At 34.1% G+C, this 21338-nt stretch overlaps 2 protein-coding genes across 5 annotated transcripts in view; both read right to left on the reverse strand.

Annotated features, from left to right (window-relative positions):
• Positions 1-660, reverse strand: part of Syx13 (syntaxin 13) — a 31146-nt gene extending 30486 nt beyond the window's left edge. The window contains exon 1 of one of the 2 annotated variants that reach the window (XM_071659536.1): positions 559-660. The gene's annotated coding sequence lies outside the window, so the exon portion shown is untranslated. Of the gene's footprint in view, positions 1-375; positions 436-558 lie in introns of those variants that run through there. The other variant, XM_071659537.1, reaches the window with a different exon arrangement.
• Positions 661-5776: 5116 nt separating this feature from the next.
• LOC139747387 (inositol monophosphatase 3) lies at positions 5777-19955 on the reverse strand. Of its 3 annotated transcripts, XM_071659676.1 has the most exons (8): positions 19912-19955; positions 19457-19533; positions 18927-19150; positions 16689-16835; positions 15936-16101; positions 13810-13961; positions 12525-12645; positions 5777-12100 (listed from the first exon to the last, which is right to left on the reverse strand). In XM_071659676.1, the coding sequence occupies exons 3-8, from the start codon at positions 19110-19112 to the stop codon at positions 11844-11846; spliced, it is 1029 nt and encodes a 342-aa protein (XP_071515777.1). In that variant the 5' UTR covers positions 19113-19150; positions 19457-19533; positions 19912-19955; the 3' UTR covers positions 5777-11843. The 3 variants fall into 3 exon arrangements, with proteins under 3 accessions (XP_071515777.1, XP_071515776.1, XP_071515775.1); XM_071659675.1 differs by lacking the exons at positions 19457-19533; positions 19912-19955 and adding an exon at positions 19326-19419; XM_071659674.1 differs by lacking the exons at positions 19457-19533; positions 19912-19955 and having other exon boundaries at positions 18927-19310.
• Positions 19956-21338: the final 1383 nt, after the last annotated feature.

Consider the following 21338-nt stretch of genomic DNA (forward strand, 5'->3'; position numbering starts at 1 on the left):
CTACAACAACAATTATCAACAAACGTTCTCCCTGATCTTTACGAACCTCCCCACTATCATTTATCTATAATGGTTGAACTACTTTTGTCATGTTATCTAATCAGCACCCATCTACACCACTAACCACTGATATTAAGTATAAGTCAATAAATATACTTTTCTTGAACTTTCGTTAGTCTCTTGTGGTATCCATTAAGCGTAATATTACATGGGTCCCCAACCCTGCTGGCTGGCATAGGGTGAGGAGGACCAATCCTTGAAGAAGTTTTCTTATTATCACTGGTGTAACCCCAATTAACCCCAGCTTCTAAGTCCTTCCTCTTTCATGGTTTATCAGTGCAACAATAGTGACAAACTAAAGTCAATATGACTTACGAATCCTGTACACAAACGTATTTTTTTTCCCTAGATGCCCATGCGGCCACCGCCTATGTGATTAAACAATGCGATTACCATTTGTGCACAACTACTTATATAACAACACCTTCATCACATGTAATGAGTTATTTGCGACTTTATACGTTACGTTCATATCTTACATGAATTGAGGTACCATACCTGCGAAAGAAAAACTACAAAGAAGTGTTAACTTTCGTTGTTTGCGATAAGTTTACAAGTTGGGACCTTGAATCAGCTGACCCTCCCATACACTGTTATCCCCCACCAACATTATCAGGAATTTAAAGCTTTGATAAATAATGTGTATCCACTTAATAAAAAAATTATTTTCGGATCTTTTTCATATAGATGATCTCTTTAATCATCTACGAAATGGGGGTAAAAAAATATTGTTGGCTGATTCAGAAGGAAAAAATATAATATGCTGACGGTAAATATTGTCGTTTGTGTGTGTGTGTATATATATATATGTATATATATATATATATATATATATATATATATATATATATATATATATATATATATATATATATATATATATATCCATGTTTTCGGGTATGATAGATAAACATACAGTAGCCATTATATCAAGAATACTATCTCCTCCTTAGTTATATTTATATGAAAAAGGGTTCTCTATCATTATCCGGATGGTCGGACCAAAATGCATTCGTTCATTGTTCCTGATTCCGATTCGGGGCCTCAACAAAGTCCGCCATACATTTTCTTTTTTCCGCTAGAAGCATTTATTGTCACCATTACTTTGGCGATATACACCGGTAGCCAGTCATAATGCATGCCTATTCTCTACAAACATGAGGAAAATTTTCATAAATCGGACAAGTTTGCATTAGGTTTTATCCATCATCTTCTTACACTAACTTTTAGTATAAATTGTACAGCATTACGAATGCTGATTTGTTTATTTGTATCTTTAACTCAAGCACTATTTTCGCAACTGATCTATTAATATTTCTAATACTTTCTTTCGATCTATTCCGAAAAACTTATCTTCCTTCCATCTGCGATAAAAACATTGTGTGTCCTATAAATCATTCGTCTTTCCAATAACTTACAAAAAAATCGGCAATGATTGGATGAAGGCATACCACCGCCATGTTTCTTCTCTTTCCCGAGTCAGGAAAATAAATGAAAAAACTGAATCTTTAATTCTTTATTCTCAACAATATCAATGACTCACAGGTACCTATACTCCTTGGACATCTCAAGTAAAGAACAATGACGTCTTCCAGACTAAATTTTCTACAAATGTTCATTATATCTGCATCCAAGAGGTCTAAAATTACAAGGTTACATTTCTTTTCAAAAAGTTGGCATTTGCCCTCCTCCACAAATGCCACATTCCTCTGCAACCAAGACGCATTCGGTTGGTCACAATACAGTGGCGTATCTAGGGTATGGCAGGAACCCTAGGCGCCACTTGAAAGGGGGCGCCACTCAACAGGTTTGTTTTTTAACATATGCTAACCAATTGACATTTTTAACGGTTTGGTTTTGTGAGATAAAAAACAAACTCGCCTACTTTTCAACTATAGGAATATTTTGCTACTATCAGTTGCATTGCCGCTTCTACGTTATAATTTTGATCAACTAAGTCTTAAGAGTTTGTTATAATTTTGATCAAATAAGTCTTAAGAGTTTGTTATAATTTTGATCAAATAAGTCTTTAAGACTTTACATAAATTCAAGTTTGGCCTAACTCTTCAACACTTTATAATTGCGCTGTAAATATTGTTATATACATCCACTGTACGTACATTTTTTGTCAGGCCAGGGGCGCAATTTCATTGAATTTCATTTAACAATTTGAGTGTCATTAAGAGGACTAAACGTTGTTTTAACACCAGATATGTATTAAGAATGAAAAACACTTCTTTTGAAAAAAAAAATCAAAAGAAATCTATTTTTCTGAAAAAAAAATACCAAAAATTTAAGGGTATTTTCTAGCTCAAAAAACTGTTTCTTTTCAAATTGATGGATAAGATAATCAAACAATTCTATACTTGAAATAATCTTCGAAAATATATCATAATGATCTCAATTACCGATACATACCCAGTAAACACAATGGAAAGGAGCAAAAAATATTTTAAAGTCGTCTTGATGTAACAGCTTAAATGAATGTCATAAAGACGACTAAATGATATTCTAACACCAGATTTGTATTCAGTATGAAAAATACTTCTTACAGTGAGTTTTTAAAGGAAATCTATTTTCTGAGAAAAATGCCAGAAATATTTTTTAGGTAAATTTTTTTTTTAATGAAATTTTTACTATTTAAACACCACTACGCTTGAAATAATCATGACAATATATGATAATGCCATCAGTTACCCATTAATACCCAGGAAATACGATGTAAAGGATCAGCAAATATTTTAAAACTGACTTTCTTCAACAGCTTAATTGAATGTCGTAAAAACGACTAAACGACATTTTAACACTAGATTTCTATTCAACATGAAAAAAATTCTTATAATGAGTTTTTAAAGGATATCTATTTTTCTGAGAAAATTCCCAAAAATTGAAGGTAATACTTCAGGGTATCTTTTAGCTCGAAAGACTTTTTGTTTCAAAATTGAAACATGAGATATTCAAACACTTCTATACTTGAAAAAATCATGGAAAATATATCACAAAGCCCTTAGTTACCGACATATACTCAGTAAATACGATGCAAAGGAACACAAATATTTTAAAACTGACTTCATTTAATAGATTAATTGAGTGTCAATACGAGGATTAAACGTTATTCTATTACCAGATTTGTATTCAGCATGAAAAATACTTCTTATAATGAGGTTATAAAGGAATCTTTTTTCTCAGAAAAATACCAAAAATTGATGGTAATAGTTCAGGGTATTTTTTGGCACCAAAAACCTTTTCTTTCAAAATTGAAAGATAAGATAATCAAACACTTCTATACTAAAAGTAAAGATGAAAAATATATCATTATGCTATAAGTTACCAATACAGACCCAGTAAATACAATGCAAATGAGCAGAAAATATTTTAAAATTGACTTCATTTAACAGCTTAAATGAATGTCATAGAGACGACTAAATGATATTTTAACATCAGATTTGTATTCAGCATGAAAAATACTTCTTATAATGAGTTTTTAAAGGAAATCTCTTTTCCTGAGAAAAATGACAAAAATTGAAGGATATTTTTTAGCTCAAAAAACTTTTTGTTTCAAAATTGAAACATGAGACATTCAAACTCTTCTATATTTGAAATAATCATGGAAAATACATCACAATGCTCTTAGTTACCGACACGTACCCAGTAAATATGATGCAAAGGAACACAAATATTTTAAAACTGACTTCATTTAATAGATTAATTGAGTGTCATAAAGAGGACAAAACATTATTTTAACACCAGTTTTGTATTCAGCATGAAAAATACTTCTTATAATGAGGTTATAAAGGAAATCTTTTTTTCTGAGAAAAATACCAAAAACTGAAGGTTCATGGTATTTTTTGGCACCAAAACCTTTTGTTTCAAAATTGAAAGATAAGATATTCAAACACTTCTATACTTGAAATAAAGATGAAAAATATATCATAATGCAATATTACCAATACATAAGTACTGCCTCCACTCCTTACATCAAAGGGTGTATAATCAGCCCATAGACCCATTAATACAGAACTCTAAAATGATGGCTTCTGTTAACAGACAGATTAAGGCTAGACAAATTCCCTTACCATCTGGCTAACATCTGACAGCTGACGGCCGTAATTATAACCAGTCTTCCCTTTCTTGTTATGTTAGTCAAATACCAAAGACAGTGGTAAAAAGTTACAAATATATACAATAGCAAAAATAAACATGGGCTTTCTCTCTGAACAAAATGCTTTACTCTTAATACATTGAACTCGATCTTACTTCACAAATCTTTGGAAAATATACTGGCCTCAATTTTATAAGTATCTGAAATAACTGAGATGTGTACTGATTAACATAATAGATTTACCCAACAGAGTTGTATCATTCTTTTCATAGTCCAGATCTAGAGAGGGATGGGGAGAGGTAGCTGGGCCTTCACCATTTGTAAACAAATGCCAGCACTTTTCCTATTCTTGAATACAAATGTTTCCTATTACTTTCTTTTGTCTCTTACATATGTCTTGTCCTTCCATAATTTGTAATAATAGTAAGAATATATACTTTTAATTTATTTACACTCTGATAAACAAAATTTCATAACATAGGATAATAAGATTCTTCAAAACAATGTAATGTACCATGGATAATGTAACTTACAAAAATGAACATATTACTTACAGAAAAATGAATAAGATATAATGGATAACTAAAGCAATTATTGGTAAGGACGGGAGATAACTGTAATAAAACAATTCTTCAAGAGGGTGGAAATATCAATTTTCAATCCCTTTACTAATTTTTCAATATCAGATAACTAGATATTGGTACAGTTATCAGGAGGGGATCTTCAGTTTAAGAGGAAAACAGAATTTAGGAAGCAGTAAATAAAGGAAAATACAATCCCGTGTAGATCAGATCACCTTATGAAGTAATCTGATCCCTATATCTAAGCAAAGAAAACCTATGAAAGTCTTTAATCTCATGCAGTGTCGCAAGATTTACTTAAAATTCACTATCATAGGAGGTGTTACACATAAAATCCCATCCTATTCGTTCCAATGGTACCAATTTTGTAAAGATTACCAAAATACTTGCAGCCTAGAACTTGAAGTGATATGTACCATACTTGAAAACATCATGTCATGAGTCACCAGATTTATTTACCTGTAGTATGCCTTGTCCACTTGCAAGATTCACAGTTAGAACAAATGAACTATACATAGGTAAATATAATACATCATTGGAAACTCTTCCCTATACTTGTAAGGCATTATACTCACAAGGGTAATCCATCACTCAATTAGCTCTCAAGAATCTCATAATAATCCTTCTCTGTCCTAAGATACGCACTTCCCCTGTCCTGCAAGGTGGTCACCTTATCATTCTTTATTGCAAAAAATGTATTATAAGATTTCAATGGGTTTGCACTTGAATGTTACTATGTTTTTCATTCTATGAAATGCTTAAATGCTTCCAGCATATCTCATCTAACTTAAATCATTTCTATAACCTTACCTTAAAGACAATGAACAGCGAGGCCAAGTCAAACCCTACCCCTGCTGAAATCATCTGCAATTCAGTTACTGGATGCCTGAATGAAATGCGCAGATGCTGCCCTGTACATAACACAGCACTAAGAACCAAACTTGTATGTCGTTTACAGAAAACTTGAGAAAATATATTCACTAACATTTAATGAAACATAAAGAGGAAAACAACTAACATTTAAAATACTGCCAACATTATAAAATTTTAATTTCAGTTCAAACAACAAGTAGAATACAAAACATTTAGAATTTATCACTCTTAGTACATGGAAAATGCTCTACCAGAATATGAGGTATACACATTAAAAAAATAAAATCTATACATGCCTAAAAGCAAAACACACCTGATTAACAGTAATAGAAATTCTCAACATAAAGCATTAATGACTTTATTACAACAGTCAAGATACCAAAAGCAATAAAATGGCTATACTGTGTATTGCTTTGTAATAACAAAAATTTACATAATTCAGTACTATTATTCAGACAAAATTAAAGTTGTTCAGATATTCAGAATCATCTACAGGCCATCATGAATCTGAATCTTACACCATTATTAGGATGCTAGATATTACTGAAGCTTCTAACATGTCTTCATAATACATACCTATACATACTGTATTTAATCAATGCACACTCATAGTGTCACCTTGGAAACTGTAGCTGTTTGCTTGTACATTGCTGTTATAATGAATAAATGAGAAATGAGAATGTATTTGAAGATAAATAAAAAACAAAATACATAGCAATCATAAAATGGGTCTGAGCATATGAAAATAATTAAGAATATGTTTCATCATAATGATATGTTTATGCTTATGTGCTACTGTGTGAATATATACATAAAAGATTTATATCCTCACTTCACAGTATATAACAAATTCCTTTACGAAATACTGCAAGTCTATGCATTTTTTGGCAGTAATCATCACTCAAAGCAACTCCTCTACATTGATAACTTTCATCTGGTTCATGTAACAATTTTACATTCATCACTGTACACAGTGATTCTTGTTCTAAGGAATCCAGTCATGGTGCCAACAAATAATGATACTAGCCATACAGAAAACAGCTGAGTTGTATTCTATGTGAAAAATAACATGTTAATCCAACATACTACATAAAATGAATCTAGAGTCCCCTGAAAAACTGCTTGATCTTTGCACATGAAAGTTAAAAAAAACATAGCCAACACAACCTCTCACATATATCAGTTCAACAACCAATCACGCGAAGAACTCAGCCATAAAAACTGATGTGATTGGGTAAGAGTCCAACAGCTGGATGCCCAAGGCACATGCAGTCTGGGACAATCATTTCAAAACAAAATAAGCCTTCACCCTTCATAAAGAATACAGGAAGCCAAATCTGAGTAAGAACTCGAGCAAAAAAGTAGAAATAGGCATTCATGGTATAGAATTCTTTACATAAACTTTCAGTTCTGTCATATTAATGAGGAGATATAAAACAGACCTACAACATAGTAACACCAAGACAGTGTCACATCTACAAGAACAGCTTGTCTTGCACTTTGTAGACAAGATAAAAGAGATCTCTGTATGCTCAAGTTTAAAGGGCTGCAAATTATATGTAAAGAGGAAAAAAATGAATCTACATCATTAATATCAAATGCAACATGTTTACAAGCTTTAAATGAATGGACCTGGCCTGCAAAATATCAAATACATTCTATATTCACAAAACTGATTAACTACATATATACAAAGGGGTACACCAATAACCTTGAGCAAAATCTAGTATGTGTAAAATATAATGTGAAAACACAACATGTATCCACACACTTATACACTCAGACAAACATATACATGCACACACTGCTACAAAAGAACCCATGGGCTTTCTCGGCTAATGTTTTCAAATATGCTGGCTGCTAACTCTCACTGGTTTAGGTTACACAAATACATAAAACACGGACAATTCAGCAAGACTCTGCCTCATATTTATCATGATTCAATTTTCTTGCATACTAGTCCACATTTCCCATGTAGCAAGGTAGCACCAGTATGTTACAAAGAACAGCCTCATTTTTTTTAACATCCAATATCTAGCTCATACAATGCAATGAAACCACAGCTCCCTATCTACAAAAATAATGGCAAGGTAAACAAAAGGTATATGTCAAACAGGACATAACTAGCAAAGCATGGGCTAATGAGTGCAAGGGACACAGTGACTAATTCTCTTGCAATTCCATGCAAAGGAAAGTTATTATACAAATAAAAAATTATGGGTACAATAGTATGATGTAATGTGCTGAGGCTCTCAAAAATAATCAGGTGCACAAAACACAAAAAGCCTTCTCTCCAGTTGAATATAATAAAAGATACAATCTTTATGCTATTCTTATGAAAAAAAAATTGAAAATCACCCTCTTAATAAATGAACATGTTAAACAAGGAATATAGTGGACAAGTATATATTATCAGAAATAAGATGTGTGGACTGTGGACTTGTTATGCATGAATTTTCAGATCAATGATAAACAGAGAGGATACTTCTGAACTATGACAGGCACACAGAGGATAATGACAAGCAAAATTATTAAAATAGACAAGGAAGGAAAAATCATGTACATAAAAATAAAATACCTGGAATACAAGGAACAAAGTCAAGACAAGGAAAATTAGGAAATTGGTTACAGCAGGGAAGGGTTAAAAAAATACTAAGGAGCACAGTGAAGGAAAACTTCATGAGATCTAAAGGGGGAAAAAATCAGCTTTAAAAATTCAGACTGAATGTCAAAGGATAACAAGAAGCTAAATGACACGAGAAATATAGCCAGGCATCAACAACTGATGCAAACAACAGGAATGCAGGCAGAAATTACCAAACACTGCAACTGCATGCAGAAATTACCTTGGAGGAGAATGTAAGTACTTCAATCAATGCATCTACAATCATCCCAAATTATGAATTAAAGTACTCCTACTCAGGTCCCTCTTTGATATTAGAGAAAAATGCAAGCAGTCACCCTGAAGTATGCCACAGATATGATAAATACATGTGCAGATTAGGTGAAGAATGTATATTTATGAAGGAATACTGCTGTGCTGTATGATGATCCAAACAAGTGGATGTAAACAAGTAAAGGAGCATTCAAAAAACTTCAAAGAGAAAACTGAGGGAAAAAATATAAGAACTATTACAAGAGGCTGACAGACTTTGAAATCTACAGCCTAAAATGAAGACAAAAAAGTTATATGATAATATACACATGGTAGCAAATTCAAGGTAAAAAGGACAACATTTTGGGGTAAGAGCATCTCACCAAAAAGAAACAAATTAACAAGTCTACAATAATGGGACGAAATATAAAAAATTCAAGTTCAATACCTAATATGGAAACAAAGTCAACATACAACCATGCAAAAGCAGAAACACGTGGAACTAATAAGAAAACATTACAAACTTGCATTAGTGGTTGAAAGCTGGTTCCTGATGAACCTAGGACTGATATTCATGTAATGTGCATGGCAGCAGAGACAGAAAAAAAACATCATCTAATGAGCAAGATATGCCTATAGGCAAAATCTTCTTGTAGGTACTTATAATTAGGTACTTACCAACATGTTCACTACAGAGACACACACCAGATGCATCTTCCTAAAACCATCAATAAACCTAAATTCCTTTAACCCTAGACAAAATGCATCTTAAACAACTCCAATCAACCTAAATCTACTTCATTCCTGACAAGTGCACCTTTACATATCCCTTAAAAACACACATCTTCACTCCATTCTCAAAAATGCATCTTCAAAACACCCTCAATGCCGCAGGTGTTTGAACTGCACATTACTAGTTACGTCAAAGCCCAACATTAAGGTGCTCACAGTTGGAAAGAAGAAAAGAATTAAAAGAAATCGAATGAGAAAGACAAAATGTTCTCCCTCCTACAAAGTGAAACATGACTATGTTTTCTTCGTCTATACAAAGGCATAACTATTAGAAAAGCTCATCTATTTCATTTTGATCCATAACATTAGCAGCAGGTGCTGTAGTAATCAGATTAGAGGATGAAGCAAGAGCTGAAATGAAGTGAAGCCTGATTCACTATCCTTATAGATCTCAGCTTTACTTTGCTTCTCTTCATCATCATCTTACAAAATCAAGAATAAACTGATCATGACTGAAGACATGTTAAATAAGCAAGGATATTATTGTGTGAGTCATTTACCAATATCCCATCATTGAGGTTTGTACACTACACTCTCTTGAAGTAAGGATACAGGAAATATTCATGGGATATGCATATGGAGGGCTTAACAAGTGAGAAATAGCAGCATGTGAATGAGAGGACCTGAGTGTGATTTGGTGCTAAAACAGAATTAGAGTAAATGCTTTCCAGTTTCAGGTAGGAATGACAGACTGGGCAGTAACTTGCTTTTCTTGGCTGCGCCTTGTTATGAATGGTTGTCAAGAATCTTTCTGGTAAGGGTACCAAGACCCTCTTACTTGCATTCCATGAACCAAACAGAAAAATTTAAGTCTGGAGAAACACTGAATACATAGCTTTGAAAAGCATATTCTTACTGATATTAAGTTGATAGGAAACACTTGGTAAAATTCTAGTATAAATATACTACAAATCATTATACAGACAAAAATTAAAGCTGTGTTCAGACAATATTCTCATCATTCAACAAATGTTATTGCACCAATATGAAAGCACTTGGACATTAGCTGCACAGATATTTCGGTCCCACAGCCAAAATGGCTTATTAACTGCAACACAGGTAAACCATATTCAGTAATCATCAGTACTGAACACAATCCCATCTCTAAATAAAATCAAGATAAATACTGTGAAATAATTCTGAAAAGAATAAATGGAATGTCTGTGAAGCTGTCCCTTGGAGGGATATATTCAACTTATTCATATATTCATACTTTATGGTCTTCATATTCAAAAGAAGGTGGTACATAAAGAATTATGGCCTAGTTACTAAATATAATAAGACTTGGTGGATCCTAGTGCCATTCTGATGAGACCACCACTTAGCCATTCTGAATGTGGAATCCCTAATTACATTAAACTCATACATGAGATTAGAGGCATAACATGATATGAATTATGAGGAAGAACAATTGAAGTTAAAGCTTCCGAGCTTTCAACAAGTCAATACTGATAAGATACATGAAACAGCCATAGTAATGAAGCTAAATCAGTGCTTCATAACAAGAAAAAAGTTAATTCTACAATGACAAAATGAAGATATTATTCACTGAACAGCACACTCTATTAAACCTTAAATGCTGGGAGGCTTACGCAGCTGACTGTCAAGGGAATATTGGGAGTTGTATTAGTAGCATTAATCTTCAAAGGCTTATTCTTAGCTAAGTGCCAACATTACGACATCTGTATGCTTATCAGGTATTACCGAAGTATCTGGCCAACACAGGCATTGTTAGTGGCAATTCAGCTATGCCTCAGACTGTGATGCACACCCTCCTTCACCATTTCTTTATCACTTCCCTGAAGGATTATATGTTAATTTGACTATCATACCACAGCCATATAAGAAAATGTTAACTCACAGTTTTGTACATGTCCTTTACCTTTACACATATTTCTCTCATTTCATAATGGAAAATAAAAAATCTGAATGATATACACCTTCCAGAACCTTACTCTATTTCTTCACCACTCCATGGTGATCTAGGTGTTAACTTCATTGATAACCATGGCCAGATAAAGTATAACAGCTCACTTCTTTTGACATTTCCTTCACTTTACATACATTTCTTTCACTTTATACTAAGAAACAGAAAATATGAGGACCTTGCTTTTGGTGCTTATTTCAATCAAGTTATTGCAAGTCTCCCAGCATTTAAGGATCAAACGTATTTTGCAAAAAACAACCTAAAATAGACTATTCTTCTTAACATTATTTCCTATTTGTACAAACAATACTTTCATTTGTGAAAAGCTCTAGTTTAAAATAGATCCTCTATGCTTTACTGTATTCCAACAATTTCTTGTCCTACCATGTAATTCATCAATGTAGCTATTAGTATTATGTTAATGGACTTTGTTAAAAAACAAACAAAAAACATTCCCTTTGCATAATTCAAACTGTTAAATTAAATTATACATGATTTACTCAGACCCTAAAGAAAAGTTCTTACATCACTAAAAATAAATTAAATGCTGCATAAATAGAAATAATTCAAATAATTCAGAATTTGTTATTTTTCTGTAAAAAATGTTTAAACAATGTATATTATAATATTATCTTAATGTGGCTTTTTCTTTCTGAGCTCTTGTAGTTTTGGTAAATAGTTTTTATGTAAATACAGTGTGGCCAGGACACCACCTTCATTCTTGTAATCCTCTCGGCTACTGTAGTCTATTGATAGCCCATCTAATGTTGTCATGTTGCCATGGAGAGCATTTAGAAGAGCATTTCCTGCACAGATATCCCACTTCTTAATCAAGGTCACATGAACATAAGCATCTACATCTCCCTGAATGACTGCCAGCGTCTTGTAACCTAGAATAGAATATATAAATTGGTTTCCACAAAAGTACATAATATTCATCTATTATGTCCTTAACTTATTTCTTCAACTTTTAAACAGCCATTGAAACATTTCCCGTACAGAAGTGGCAGAAAAGAAGAAGCTACTCTGAACACTACAAGTCGCTCTGCATGTTTGTGTATTATCACCAGTCATGACACTTCAGTCAAAACATACTGCAATGAAACTTCATTTATTTGCTAACAACTGCATAACATTAAGACAGTCCAGAAGCTTATAAGACACTATCATATCAGGACTATAACTATGTTATCCAGACTTTCAGGGAAAGTACATTTGTATGCAATAAAAGTGTACCTAAAGTAAAGGACTTGAATTATTAGGTGAAGACAGCAAACGATATTATGTGCATTCAAGTCTCATCTTTTAACTCACCTGCACCACCAGCAGGGATAACTTTAGTTCTCTCCCCAAATGCAGCCTTGGAAAAACCTTCAACATCACCAGCATGTGACCGAGACACAATGATTTGTGGAATGTCATCTTTTGGGCCTCCCTGTTCAAAAGCAAAAACTGAAAGTTACATGTGACACTTCCCTATTTCAGCTCGTCAGTTTCAAAATATGAGAGGATTTTGGTTATACCATGATATTTCTCAAAAATTCCATATTTGTGAAACCAAAAGCAAAATAAGTAGAGCTTCTTATTATGGTTAAAATGTAAAAAATCAATAGATGACAAAGACAGGACCTTTAAACAACAACAAAAGTATATACAAAATACAAGTGGTTTCAACACCTGATCTCTAGCCTATTCAAACCAGAATCTCTCATTCAAGTGTAATTACACCTCCAACACACTAATTACAGGAAGGCCAAACACTAAGAAGGATTGAGTGTTCATGTGATGCTGTCAAGAAATAAGTTTTGATTCATTATGGATATTTTTTTTGGTAGTCTCAAAGATTATCACACAAGAGACTGATAAAGTAGGTTTTGTCAATCAGACACTAAATGAAAAATCCCCTTAAATGAAGAAGTAACCAAATGAGGCCATTCTTCATCTACCCCTGGCACTACCTCACTACACAGGAAACAGCAAACTTGTAACATAATCATCACGTAATCCCAGGACCCCTACCTCTAGGGCTCTTGCGGCTTCAAGGCTGCACTACACTCAGTAGCAGGGACAGTATGACTACTTTGAAGCATTAAATTCTTTCATGAAACTGTATTCTATTTCATCAATTAATGATGATACAACCTTACCAAAGGTGACATTTCCCTTGCTGTGTAACCTCATGCAGGCAGAGGCCACTAACACCGAACTAGTAGTAGGATAATTTATACACATATATTTACTCTGTTGAACTTGCATGCATCATCATTAGCTTACAAGACAGAGTACAATCTCCTCTAGGATTCTCTCAAACCAAGGGAGTCCATCAATTACTTTCTTTTGACTATAGTGCAGCCTTAAAGCTGTAAGAGCCCCATAAAGGGGTCCTAGGTCATATATGGTAAAAATATACAGTAATATATTGGGATACGACAAATAAAATAGTCTATAAAGCCAAGTAAACTGGGATTCCAGATTTCCTAACTACCAATAATTCTCTAATACTTTTAAGTGACAATCCCTAACAAAGAAAATATATGGTTATTTGTTCTCAAAGAATGCACATTAATTACATTAAACTTAAAAAGTAAACTACACTTACCTGAGGTACTGACATCTGAAGCTCTGATGAGACACCTTTACCAGCCCAGCCCCAAGCAGTAAAGTTACTAAAGGGTTTGTGAATAACTCCAATAGTAGCATAACCTCTCAGTGCCACACAGACCATTGTTGTAACATATTCTCTCAGGTTCTCTGAATGAAATATTTGATGTTGCTTTAAAACTTACAATTGTGTTTATAAGATTTAAGCATATGAAAATTGGTTAGTAAATAATGAACAAGAATAATCCACATAATATCCCAACTCACATCTTCATTAACTTTTCTTATTACTGCTTCTATGCATCCTTCACTTCACTCCAGTGTAAGTGAAATGTTTTAAATAAATCTTCCTCATCACAAATATTCTTCACAGAAATAACTTACAACAGCTCCAAAAAAAGAACAGCAAACCATCTTTTTGAGTGTACTTATAAAACTCCTTGAATGTCTTACACAACTAAATGTAATGAAACTCTGTAAACAAAATATCTAAAGATTCTGAATGTGGTAGCTGGCTTACAATACAGGATATGGAAATATATGCAATGTAAACAAGAACTTAGATTGCTTCTCAAATAAGAGTAAAGACCCAGCTATTAAGTTTTTCAATAATAGTTTACTGAGCTACCCTTTGATATTGGAAACTAAAGATGGAGAGATGGTTGAGGATCAAAACACTTGAGGATCACAAATGTCAGAAGCTTTCTATCTAATCAAAGAAATAACTATTTTAAGCAGAGATGATTCTAGGAAAGACCACAATTTCAAAGCTCCTATTACTACTGTCATAAAGGCATTTATCATACAAGACAAGAAAGTCAGTCCAACTATCTTTTGAAAATTTCTTCAAGATCAAACCAAAGCATGAAGAGAAGCTATATGTGTCCATCAATCCCATTTTAACTATGTGTTTTCTTTCAGTCTCATATGCAGATGAAGCAAGTGAACCTGGTCTTTCATCTGCCAAACTCTACCACTCATCCTTTCATCTCTACCCACTCATAAAAGCCAACATCACAACAACCTCTGGAAAGCATTCATGTTATTCATCCTGTTACTATACCAAAGTTATGCCTATATATGTACATGACCTATATAACAACTATTTTGTCTTTTATGGGCAAAATTTTCCTAAAGAAAGTAACTAGCTCTTATAAATAGCTTCTTCAAGGAAAAATGGATTTCCTTAGAGTTGCACTTTCCAGGAACTCAACAAAGACATTAACGAGGGGTGACCTGTACCATTAATTGTTCCATAACTTCAGTCAATTCATAAATAATATTCAAATCTCTTTGCATTTCCTCGTCTTCTGATCTGTGAATAAAAGTATGGTAATAAGGCTGAGTAGAGGACAAAACAGATTTAAGTGAATGCGAGTATGCCTGGAGAAAACCAAGAAAGTAGAGCTTTAAATACCTAACAATGGTCATGGCAATTAGTGGAACTATAGGAGATGAAAAGAATCATGAAGTGGCACAGGGGGGGAAAAATTTCCTGATTCCACTATAAAGTGTGAGGATGGAGAGGTCACTGCCAATAGGGAAAAGAAGGGACATGGTATAGTAATCCTGAGTGTTGAATGGGTATGAGTCTTGGGCCCTGAATGCAAAGGAACAAAAGCGGGTGGTTGTTTTGGAAATCACACACCTGAGGATAATCTTTGGTGTGAAGAGGGATGATGGTATAAGAAATGACAATATAAGAGAGACTGTTGGTGGCATGCAGACTTTGACAAAAAGAGCAGACCAAGGTGTGCTGAAAATGGTTTGGAAATATGGAGAGGATGAGTCAAGAGAGACCGGCTCAGAGGATTGGAAGGACATTGAGTTATCTGGGTCTGAACATTCAGGAAGGTAAGAGGTTTCAAAGGGATAAACTGAATTTAATGCCATGTGGTAAACAATACCAAGCATTGTCTTCATAGCAGCATATAGACTAACCTCCCTTACTCCAGGTTACAGGTAATAAATACTTCACCTAACCTTGACTTAAGGCTTCAAAACACTAAGGTTACTATATCACTCCAAGGTAACACTATTATATGGTCATCTTGTGAAAAACAACAAAATCTTTTGTTCCTTACTACAGTTTTATAATATTAATTCAGAACAGTCATTCCATACCTGTATATTCTTGGGTAGCATCAAGAGGATCAATCCAGACTCGAATATCATGGATGGGGACAAGGATGTCATCTGTTATGATGCTACTAACTTCCATGTTGAATGTAGAGGCTGGCATTACAGATGACACATCCACACTGCCAGTATCATGTTCCTCAGATATAATCTACAGAAAAATACAAAGAATTAGAAGTTATATCCATATAAGTGCTATACAGTGTTATAATGAAAACACACTGTAATGTGGTGGTAGGTAACCATGAGATAGGATTGTGAAGTCAAAATAATGTACTGTACCTGTCCTTTTCCTTGTAATCACAATGTGTCTATGAAGCACAGACATATGGAAATTACAAGAACAGTTGGTGGAGCTGCAATCTTATTTTACCACCAAATGAGGTAGTGGGAGCAAAAGGAAGGGAGAGACTGTGGAGGAAAGGATGGATGGAGGAAAGAAGGGATACTAAGGTCTTAGCATTCACAAGGACAAGATGCAAGTGATGGACAGAATGACTTGGAATGATGCGGTATTATGCTATCAATTGGCTGAAAGAAGGCACATGAAGCTACGTACGAAAAATTTGGAGTAGACTGTGCAGCTTAGGTGTGGACCATAGTCTCTAGTTCAGTATATTATACAATGATAGCTAGACTGGATGTGTGAAATTGAGACTACTATTCTTTTGTTGCAGACACTACCTAACTCAAAGTTAATTATAAAAATCATACACACATATATAATATCCTACTTACATCTACTCCAGGAAAGGCCTTCTTGAGGGAGTAAAACATAGTCAAGTGAGATTTTAAATCCCCATCTGTAACCGGTTCATTTGCACCTTCTTTTGTTTTTCCCTTGCTTTTCTCATGCATATCTGCAGCTTCACGAACCTGGTACACCTGCAAACATAAAAAATGTATCAACTCTTTTAACAGATTGATTGCAGTCTCCAAATATCTTCTAAGTTCATCCATTACGGTCATCCTAACATTATTAATCATATGTCTTCCAACAGAGATAAAACATAAAACTGCACAGCAATGATCCAACAAAAAATATCGTGAGGTACACAATGTTTTAAACAGTAAAATATATCTACCAACTGTCCTCTCACTTTAGTGCCATGAAATGATATAAACCATAAAATTATACATAACATGTTAAATACCCAGCATCTTCATCATTCTTTTCAATATATGACAATCAGTTATCTCACACAAAGCTACTGCAGTGTAATTTCAAAACAGTTCCATAACCAACGCACAGTTTTCTTATTGGAGCAAATGATGCTAGAACTCTATAAACAAAGCATTTAATATCATACTTCTAAATATCACTTGTCCTTATTGAAATACAGTGTGGCAGTTACTAGATAATTGTAATTAAGCAAATTTTTCATAAATTTTTGACAAAAAACATTTTTCACCTCAAAACACTGGTCCAAATCTGTTTCAATGGCAGATATGGACACCAGTATTTTTTTACATTGAAAATTTAATGAAAAGGTAACATATACAATCTCATTCTTTATGGAGAAATTACATTCTGAAGGAACTGGCCCTGAAGACAAACTGTACATCCAAATGGATTACCAAAATCAAAGCAAGTGATTTTTTACTTGGTGGAATGGTGTTTGCGAGGGAGGCATATAAGGACAGGGATAAGTGGAGACTCTTTTGCCATGACCACTCCTTCAGAATTCATTATAAAGTATGAAACAAATCATTTGATATGATGGGCTATCAAGACTGAGGAAAATATGAGATCAATCAACATAGAATTCATACATTATTTGCAAATCCCCTTCTGGTATAAGGAACACCTTTAGAGCACTAGAAACCACCCAAATCTATGAAAATCTCACACTTAAAAAAATTTGTGATTTTTCTGGTTTCCTGTGTCCATCTACTTGGTGGGATGTTTGTGCATCAAGTGTATGCTTCCACACAATCACATCAAGCCAACACCAACTAATTCTGGTGAAAATTCTTCACCATTCATAATATAATTTGACTGTAGCACTGAAAATTACAATAGGTGGTTTCCTTTGGTTTTGTTGATTTTCAGAAGAGTTTCACCAACTTCTACAATAAAACCATATTTTTCCCAATCATCATGGTCCTCCCACTCAAACCTTATTTATTTTCGAACTAAACTCTCACTATATTTCATCAGTGTCCTGATTACTACTGTTTCGATTCCACTAATATGCCCTTCTAATTCCATGGGTTACTTCTGTGTTGCTCCTACAGTAAATCTGCACCCTTTTTTGTAGATTAATTAAAGTCTTAGTTTGGCTCCATATTCTATTAAATCTGGAAATCGTGTGATTTTGTTCCATAATGCTAGTGTAATGTTCAAAGAATACAGTAGCTCGGAAAACACGATTTGTAGCATTATCTAACTCAACAATACTAAATAAAGCAATATTTGTAAGGGTTAAGTAAATCAAAGAAAATGTGGGGTTAATTAATGAATAACCGAGGTAAACTGCCTCATAAAAAAATCAAAATCACCAATGAGTTTCGTATGTAACCTGACCTGATACCCAAATCATACAGCAGAAGCACACAAACATTAAATTAGTTCATTGCTCGGCATTGCATGGCTGCTCAGTCTATTTGCTAGGTGACAATAGGAGGCAGTTGTGCGACACTCAATCGTGGGTTTGACTTGGCATATGGCAACTAGAATGCTGAACGGTAGGAAAATTTAGACTCCTGCGAAGATTAAGTGATATGTTGATTTTTCAATTAGTATGTTAATTGCTCTTCCATTTATTAAATCCAAATTTTCCCTAATATATATAACCCTTACTATTATTGTCTTAATGTTTTGTGCATCCCAATATTTATCATATTCTCTAAGTATTATCATTGAGGGATAATATCAGTATATCAAAAGTTAAGAGCAATGCAGGGCTAAACTAAACTCTCACAAAATTTGTATTAAAACTAAATATACTAATTGTAATGAGAAAGTGTACTCACTATTCTCCCGCCTCGCTGTGCTGCATCTATGGCCGCTGACAACATGCTCTTTAGGCTGACCATGGCCGGTTTTCTCTCCAGTGTTGCGGTGTTTCCATATCTGTAGAGCATGACTATCATGGCCAGCACCGTAATGATGGTGCCAAGACCTAACTTGTTCACTCTTATGGTTGCTCCCAGGTTCATAATGTCCGCTTTGCTGGCAGCCCAGACTAACTTCTCATCTGCAACGGCAACAGTCATTTCCTCAGCTGTCACCTACTGAAAACTTTGGCATTTCAACAACACACGAATTAAGGAGGCAATTACTCTGTCAACGGAGGTAACTCATTGACTAATTGTGTTCATTTCCTCCTACACTAAGACACTAGGACAACACAAATGAAACGGATATAATACCTCCTCCCATTCACACTAAAGGAAACACCACGGCGCACTGACTACAGATATTGACGAGTTAATGAATTAAACCATTAAGTGTATGGAACACCTGTATAATGAAGCAAGTGTCATAATTCAGCCATTCCTACCTGACAACTCCGATCAGCTGTCTGCCAGACACAAGTGTGCGACACTGATGGCGTGGATCCCGGCCACACTTTGTTTCCTAGGAATGGTTAGAGACATGGTTTTTAGATATTATCATCATCAACCAGAACAAAAAAAGTTCATATGACCATACTATACTCAACCCAGGCTTTACAGAGTTGTTTCTGGTATGGAACAACAGCTATGCTTATCTACATCTTTATCAGAGAATTTTCTTTTCGGGGTCGTTGTTCATGTTAGAAAAAATATAGACCGCCATCCCCGTTATCCCAGTGTTCACTAATCACAAATTTACATAAAGATTGATGATACTTTTAAATATATTCAGAAATATGTTATAAACTAAAATGCTAAACACAGAACTGCAGCTAATAATTAAAGTAACACATTTTTCAGCATATACAACAAATGTCTTTAATTTGTTTGAAATACTCACTGCTGTGTTGTCAACATACTATCATGGGTGTTGACGTAATAATGTTCCTACTTCATTTCTTCATCGACAACACAATGTTACGACATACCAGACATTCCTCCATTAACTTCTTAAGGTTGCTTGCTTTGTTGTATTACAATGCAGGATGTACTTTTAGTCACAGAACGAATCAAATGAGAGAGAGAGAGAGAGAGAGAGAGAGAGAGAGAGAGAGAGAGAGAGAGAGAGAGAGAGAGAGGCGTTTATAATTGTTGCTATACACTGTAGATGGACATCTTTCAAGCTGTGATGCTGTAGCTGTGATGTTGCTAATTTGCAAAGGTTGGTGCTGTGGGCTGTACTGCTAATGAGAAATGTGTCTTGGTAATGGTACTGCGTAGAGTATTTTGTATAAAAAAGTGCCTTTAGTTTTCTTTACAAACGTTATAGGATAAAATCATTCATGCAAAGTTTTTAATGGTTATTCATCACCCATCAAAAAAATCCATGGTTCTTAATTCACACTTAGGAAAAGAGTTCGCATTAAGAAACTTTTTGACACCATTTTCCATTAATCTATTATATAGAATGTTCAAAGTACGATAATGCTGCAGATAAAGTTAGCACAGGAATATTGCAATATCAACCCTCATCATACACCATTAAACAAGCATTGTGCAAAGTTTGTCTCAACATTTCTCAGGGGTAAGTAATTCTCTCATGATGTTCCCCGTTTAGATCAAGTTTATAGGTGCAATGATAGTCTTAAGAACATGATTGTCACTGGTTGCTTTTTGATATACGATAAAATTCAATATTGTTGTGATGAGAACATTATGACAATTCACTCAACCCTAACAACCTAGTAACCAACTGTACAGTACGGCGAGAGTTCTAAGCTAGTGGGGACCCATCAACATAAACTTTTCAAACGCATATTAAAGTCACAAGCTTCTTGAAATATAAATCCTTGCAGGTATTTCCAAAGTATGAACAAAGAAATACACAAAAATTGTACCCCATCTTTCTTGCACCTTGTCCTCTGACCTCTCAAGAGAATCTCCTGGTAAAAAATTGTGCCGGGTAACCCAGTAAAGGTGTGATGTATTTTAAAATGGCTATCCTTAGAAATACACCGTTTTCTCTCATTGATAAGCAGGCTTTTCTTATTACCGGGCTACCTGCTGCAAACGTTCTGGACTCCTTGATAAATGATATTTGTTGGTTATTTTGCTGCATTATATCTATATTTACAAGTAATAACTGAAAATTTATCATACTCTTTCCAAATTTATAATTTATGTCCATTTGTGAATAAAGACGACTTTGGTGATAGATTATAAAAGGTATTCTAAATGTTATAAATTTTCTTTGTTCGCTATGGCTAAGAAAACGAAAACATTTGATGACACACTTTAGTTGGTAATTTTCGTTCTTTTGGTAAACGC

This window comes from Panulirus ornatus, chromosome 68, assembly GCF_036320965.1.
Source record: "Panulirus ornatus isolate Po-2019 chromosome 68, ASM3632096v1, whole genome shotgun sequence".
NCBI classification, from domain to species: Eukaryota; Metazoa; Arthropoda; class Malacostraca; order Decapoda; family Palinuridae; genus Panulirus; species Panulirus ornatus.